The following is a 7224-nucleotide window of genomic DNA, read 5'->3' as shown; positions in this document are numbered from 1 at the left end:
TCTATGTAAGATTTCCCTCGAGTGGTCAGTCTGATTAGCGCACAAAGAAAAAAAAATATATGTAGATTTTTGCAAAAAATTGTAAGAAATGCGTCAACGTTAACGCAACGCACAATTCGGTGCATATATGCATCCACATCTATTCATTACACCTTTTAAAGATAATGTTTTGAGGATAATTAAATTAAACTCATGAATTGGTATTTTTTAATTAATTTAAACAGTTAAATATGGTATCATCCATAGCAAAAGCTATTTATTTTCTTACATATATCATATTTATAAATTTATATAATTTAATTTCAGCCCCAACACATTCTCCAGTCATCTTTTCTTGTCTGTAATTTCACTATGATGCGATATAAAGCCAAAGCTGGACCCAGGGGTAAACCTAAGCCTCTCACAATATCTGCTCTGCATGCCATACTTAAGGCCTGGCCATCAAATTCCTGCAAAGATTTTTTTAAATAATTCTATTCTTATATAGCATACTGTCTTATAATTGGACCGTGTTGTGCAGAAATGTAACCAACCCACACATGCACAATTATTTTTTAGATATAAGTGGTAGTGACTCTATAATGACAGGAACCTTGTAAAATTACGTTAAATTAATATTAATAATGCTATGAATTTTTAAATACATTACGTAACATTTTTTAATTCATTACCTTATTTGTCTCATTTAAAACATTAAAAAAAAAACTATAATTTGTGCTTCTGTGCATTGGTCCCTTTCTGTATAAAACAGTTTAATTTAAGAATAATACTGACCTGTTCTCGCAATATTGGAGCAGCTTCAGGAAAGTGTTCTAAAAAATAGTCATACACATTGTCCACATTCCAATTACTTATGTCTGGTATGCTTACATCTATTGGTACATTTTCAGACAATTTTGTTTGCACTCTATCTAATTCATGTGGTTTTAAAAATGGATCTAATGTAGCTGTTTTTGTGCTATAATCTATATTATTTGGATGAGTGGTAGGTGATCCTACAACAGTGGGACGAGATTCTAAACAGTTATTGCATTCCCATTGGTCCCATGCTTTTAGCCTTTCAGGTATTCGTGGTGAATGACAAAGAGCATGATAAGCATCTGAACAAATGCTGCATACAGTTAATATACCCTGAAATAAAAATTTAAATAAATATTAACCTTTATGAAATTGTGAGTATTTTGTGAGTATAAAATAGTCCAGATTTTAATATTATAGTTTAGAACACTTTTTAAATAGACTATATAATTTAAATTAAAAAGATTTTCAACTTACTGCATCATTAGTTTCACAACAAACTACACATGTCTTACAATGAGGACACTGCCATGTATTATCAGGCCTTGGTTTTAAAATACCAGAACCAGATTGAAGACAGCTTAAATGTGCTTTGTTATTACAGTCACGACATTCAACTAGTCTGTCATTAGAACCACGAGGTTTTTGTACTAAACAAACTGAACATACACCTCCAGAAGTTTCATGGGGAATTGGTTCATCATGCTCCATTTCATCTCCACTTCCATCCAATGACTGTTGGCTTTCAGACAGTGGAGTGTCTTCTTTATCTTTTCCCGCAATCATTAACCTTTTCTTAATAGTACTTTTATTTAGAGATCCTATTGGTCGACCTCTTTTACGTTTACTAGGAACATTATTGTCAGAAGGATCAAATACTTTTTTAGCCATTTTACGTCTCTCTCCAACCCTTACACCTGCATTTTGACTATTACTGTGCATGCTATTGCTCGATGTCCCACCACCACGCTTTTTCGGTCTTCCTCTTGTGCGTTGTGGAGAAGACCGACATGAAGAATTAGCTGAAGATGTCATCTAAAATGTAATCCTTAATCTTAAGTGTACATAATAGTTCTTTTATGAAATTCAGAATTAAACTTTAATTTTGACTAAATTTCATCACATTTACATAGATAATTTTGACTAGGGCAACTAAAAGCGATACAATCAAATTAGCTGAAAAAAATAATTATGTAAGAATGTACCTTAGTGTTTGAATCATTATATTCAAATTTAAAACTGTCTGAGCTATCTCCATCATGATCTGCTGGTCCTAGAGCTAAAGTTCCATTTGGTAACTTCACCAGACTCCCAGATGAGAGCTCCTTATTAATAATAGTTTCCAATTGTTTCTTCGAGTATTTAGATTCTTGTGAAGCTGCTACTCTTACTAAATCATCAAAGGCAATACCATTTTCTAAATAACTTTGATCTTGATAAATTAAAGTTGCAATAGCTGATGTTATTATACGTCTCTCACTTGTAGCAACAGTCGCACTCATTTCTAAAATTGATGGAGGTATTATTAAACTTCAGTATTTTTACAGATAAATAAATAAAAACAATTATACACATACTGTTATTTTGGGTTGACTTTTTCCGCCACTTAGCTGCGTTTCTGTAGCTTACATTATCTTTATAATCGACTTTATATATACTTTTTTCTTTTAAACAACGTTTCAAGTCCGCCTTGGTGTCTTTCGGTGTTACTTTATAACACTTTAACATAAACTTACAAATTCTGTTTATATCTGGTCTTGATTTTCTTGAACGCAAGTGATCGATCGCTGCTAGAATTTGATTTTTATACTTTATCTCTGACATTTCTAAAAATAAAATTAAATCTCATTATATTTCAGATAGTTGTGCACGAAAAATCAAAATATTATATAGAAAGAATAGAAATAAAGTACCTGAGCAAATGCATTCCGATAAATTTAAATCTAGTCGGATATGGCTTAATAATCAGTGGCAAAAAATATAAAAACTGAAAAATAACAATACTTAGAAACATAAGTTGTTATTAAGTACAAAAATTACAAAAGTAGTAGACAAGTTATATGCTACAGAATCAGAACTTCAGAAGTACCTATCTAATAACTAATTCTGGGACTATTCGACCGATATTGCCATCACCAAAAATGTAAATAATTTGATCATTACGGATTAATACCCGCTATTTTACATATTCTATTAAAATAGCAGTTAAATAGGTAAATATATTATTGTCTAAAGCAAACTGTTACTTAATTTGACCGCAGTTTGCTACTACTACCTATTACCTGCGCTTAAGCTCTATAATATGTACAGTGGAGATCGCTAGTCTACCTTAAGAATGGCCAACGTTGTTAAATTAAGTCGAGAATGTGGGTCTCATTGAGCATATGGTGGTACCAACCCAGGTGGAAAGAAGATAAAGCATACATATTCTACTCGATGGATGGAACTATAAAAATATATAGATAACCTTGGTAAAATCAACCTTACAAAAAGAAGAAATATTACATTGGAGGTAATTATAAGTACTATTCGTATTAAAATTACTCTAATAGTAACAGCCATGACAACTCTGTAAAGAGTCATGCTGACTGTGAAGAAAAAATTCTGAGGATAGCATACTGTGAAAGAAAAATTAAATAGACCAAGCGACGCGCATTTATATCTTAAAGCGATGTAATTTTTTTAATCACGAATTTTGTAGAGCTGAGCCTACTGACCAACTTATTAAGATGAAGACCCATTGCAGCTTAGCATTAAAATTTAATTGCGACTTAATTAAATGTACTAGATACATTAATTAAGTCACATTTTATTAATTTAAATGTTTCCTTTGTAATCAACATTTATAGAAATGTATTTAATAAAAATAAAATTAGTTCGATAATTATTAATCATAGTAAACATTGTGGCTGTTATTTTTATTTATTGACGTCAAGTTATAGCAATATAATTATCTCGAACTGAATGAAATAATCTTCATAATTAATCGTAATAAATATAGCAATGAGTGTTATTAATAATTAATAAATATAAATGACGACTACTTTTTTTTATTTTTATAAGACGACTTATTTTATGCTACTATTACATATGAGCTGAAACTGTAGTATAAGAACCAATAAAAATGGAAAACTTAAATAATAAATTCTTATGTTTTGACTTTTGTCTTCAATGAACTGTCAAAACAAAATTTTATTGGAGGTTAGAGTAGCAGGACAAAATCACATTATATTTTATAAACTGTCCAGATAAATATTTAAAAGTGGATTTTAATATAATAAAAAAGTTTACTTGGTAATTGTTTAAAAAATATACATATTTTTTGATATGTAGGCAATATTATATTTTACTACAAAATGTCTAAGCTTTTTTGTGTTGCTTTACGTTTAAAGTGTAACACTTCTATCCTCCAAGCCTTATTTTATTCGTCACAACCGCAGCAAGAATGTAAAAAAAGTCTAGGTAAAGTCGTTAATGTAGCAATCATTGGAGCGCCAAATGCAGGAAAGAGTACATTAATAAATAAGATCTTAGAGAGGAAAGTGAGTCATAACAAAAGTTTATTTTTTTAAACGTATGTTGACACAAAAGTCATAGATAACTGATATAATAACTTTTTTTCAGATATGTGCTGCTTCCAATAAAGTACATACAACTACCAAATTAACACGTGCTCTTTGTTATGAAAATAATACTCAAATTGTATTTTTGGATACTCCTGGTATTGTTACTGTTAAAGAACAAAAGAGGTATATACTATTTTTGTATTTCATTTTAAACATTTAGTCAACTCAAATATTACCTTTCTGTGTCTGTAGTTTTACTGGATCACTCACCCTGCAAACTGAATCCAACAATATTGATTATTGCAGTAGAATATTGTTACAAGCATTACCTTAAATTATTTAAAAGTCAGTGCAAATAACATAAAGTAATATTAAAATACAGTCACATATAATTTTTCCAAGCATTTGTTTTATTATGGATTAAAACTTTTTTTTTTTCTATTTTCAGATATAAATTACCGGAATCTATGCTTGCCGCATGTCAAAAGAGCTTAAGATGTGCAGATGTAATAGGAGTTGTACATGATATTTCAAATAAATGGACAAAAGATAGATTACATAACGATGTTGTTAATATGCTGGAAATGGTCAAAGATATACCTAGTTTTTTAATTATAAACAAGGTACTGGTAACAAGTGATGATATATATATGATAATGATATTGTCTTGAATGATTTTTTAAGTGTGGTCTAAACCACAGGGCCACTCTGAACTTTTTGCTCTCACACAACTAGGTTCAGGAAAAATGGCTTCTATTCATAATATCTTAAAAGAAAAACACAATAAATTGTTGAAATTACTATTAGTACAGTTGTTTAAAGGAACATTCCTTCTCGTGAGATTTGGCTGCTTGGTTTTGAATGTATAACAATAGCTACTTAAGATCTTTTAAAAATATTAGTATAATGTATAATCCCATCTGTAAGATTTTAAACTACAAGTCTTAGTAACTTTTTTAATTTATGTCACTCATTAAATATGTTTATTTACTTCCTAATATTACTGTTATTATATACTGTTTTTAGGTGGATATGTTAAAGTCTAAGAAACAATTATTGACTATCATAAGCAACCTTACAAATGGTATCATTGCCGGTAGTAAAATACCTAATGCAAATAAAACTAGGAAGACCCAAGATCAGGCACAAGGTTACAGTCACTTCTCTGATGTCTTCTTGGTATCTGCACTTAATGGAGATGGTGTATTAGATATAAAGGTATTTTTTTTATTCTCAATGGGAAGGTACACTGACAAATGGATCGACTGATGGTAAGTGGTCATCACCACTTATAGATATTGGCACTATAAAGAATGTTAACTATACTTTAGATTGCCAAGTATCACTGATTTTGGGAATTAAGATGTTATGTCAATGTTGTTGTTATTGAAACTTGACTATACAAAAATACTACAAAGTGCCGTTTAGCAGTAGAGTTGGTAATTACTACCAAGTAATTAGGTATTTAAAAAAATTTGAAAGATGCTAGTAAATAATAATAATTATTGTTTACTGGTCATGTATTGATAGAAAAAAAATTATATATTATGTCATTTTTATGTCTTATGGGTACTGCATGAATTGCTGTGTAAATGCAATATACTGTTTACCAATTTACATTAACAGCCTGTAAATTTCCCACTGCTGGGCTAAGGCCTCCTCTCCCTTCGAGGAGAAGGTATGGAGCATATTCTACCACGATGCTCCAATGCGGGTTGGTGGAATACACATGTGGCAGAATTTCGTTGAAATTAAACACATGCAGGTTTCCTCACGATGTTTTTCTTCAATGCCGAGCACGAGATGAATTATAAACACAAATTAAGCACATGAAAATTCAGTGATGCTTGCCTGGGTTTGAACCCGAAATAATCGTTAAGATGCACGTGTTCTAACCACTGGGCCATCACGGCTCTACCAATTACCAATTTAGTTTGGGCGTTTTTGTCTTACGCATTTAAAACATTTTTTTCTTATCTTATACCGCTCCTTTCATTCGACTTAAATATATGGGTTATCAAAAACTTCATATTTAATTTATAAAGTTTTATTTCTTTTAGCAATATCTAATTAATAATGCTAAACTTCGTTACCTGCATTATGATCCATCAGAATGGACCGATCAGACGCCGGAAATATTAATAGAAGAAACTGTGAGAGCGAAATTCATGGACTTTCTTACCCAAGAAATTCCTTATACCTTAACCACGAAGCTGGAATATTTTGACGATGTTGCAGATGAAGATAAAATTATGTGTTCCGTTTCAGTTGAATGTCCCACAGAAAGATTAGTCAGGTTAATTAGTGGGGCTGGGGGAGGGCGGCTGCAACAAATCAAATCCCACGTTAGAAATGATTTAGTAGACATGTTTAAAAAGCCCGTCGTCATAGATATCCAATTAAGAGTAAAAAATAAAGCCACATCAGAACAAACTATTTAATAACCTGTTAATGTCATCATATTTGTTATTTTTGTGATTAGTAAAGAATATACAAGAAAATATTTTTTTTTATTTAATTAACAATCTAAATTGAGATAAATTATAATTAATTCAACCAAATTTACAAGCACAAAACCGTGAATAGATAAACAAATATTGAGACGATTTACGTAACTGTGAAAAATATTTACCAGCTTTTGCGATTTCCATCTAGTCTTTGCTATTGCTACTTAATTAGTGGTAAGGAAGGAAGCAATTTGCTCATATCAATAGGTGTTTTTTTGATTGTCCCTTCGGCATTTATTCATAACCATTTATGGTGGTAGGGCTTTGTGCAAGCCCGTCTGGGTAGTTACCACCCACTCATCAGATATTCTACCGCCAAACAGCAGTACTCGTTGTTGTGTTCCGGTTCGAAA

At 30.9% G+C, this 7224-nt stretch overlaps 2 protein-coding genes across 2 annotated transcripts; one reads left to right on the top strand and one right to left on the bottom strand.

Annotated features, from left to right (window-relative positions):
- Positions 1–193: 193 nt before the first annotated feature.
- Positions 194–2908, bottom strand: LOC113393410 (histone acetyltransferase KAT6B-like). The gene is made up of 6 exons (XM_026630281.2): positions 2712–2908; positions 2376–2624; positions 2004–2302; positions 1276–1833; positions 775–1131; positions 194–449 (listed from the first exon to the last, which is right to left on the bottom strand). Exons 2-6 carry the CDS (start codon positions 2620–2622, stop codon positions 303–305), a joined length of 1608 nt encoding a protein of 535 aa, XP_026486066.1. The 5' UTR covers positions 2623–2624; positions 2712–2908; the 3' UTR covers positions 194–302.
- Positions 2909–4009: 1101 nt separating this feature from the next.
- LOC113393420 (GTPase Era, mitochondrial) lies at positions 4010–6865 on the top strand. Its single transcript, XM_026630291.2, has 5 exons — positions 4010–4340; positions 4423–4547; positions 4813–4987; positions 5391–5582; positions 6425–6865. The coding sequence occupies exons 1-5, from the start codon at positions 4155–4157 to the stop codon at positions 6803–6805; spliced, it is 1059 nt and encodes a 352-aa protein (XP_026486076.2). The 5' UTR covers positions 4010–4154; the 3' UTR covers positions 6806–6865.
- Positions 6866–7224: the final 359 nt, after the last annotated feature.

Source organism: Vanessa tameamea, chromosome 6, assembly GCF_037043105.1.
Source record: "Vanessa tameamea isolate UH-Manoa-2023 chromosome 6, ilVanTame1 primary haplotype, whole genome shotgun sequence".
NCBI classification, from domain to species: domain Eukaryota; kingdom Metazoa; phylum Arthropoda; class Insecta; order Lepidoptera; family Nymphalidae; genus Vanessa; species Vanessa tameamea.
This window is presented reverse-complemented; position numbering and strand designations above follow the sequence as displayed.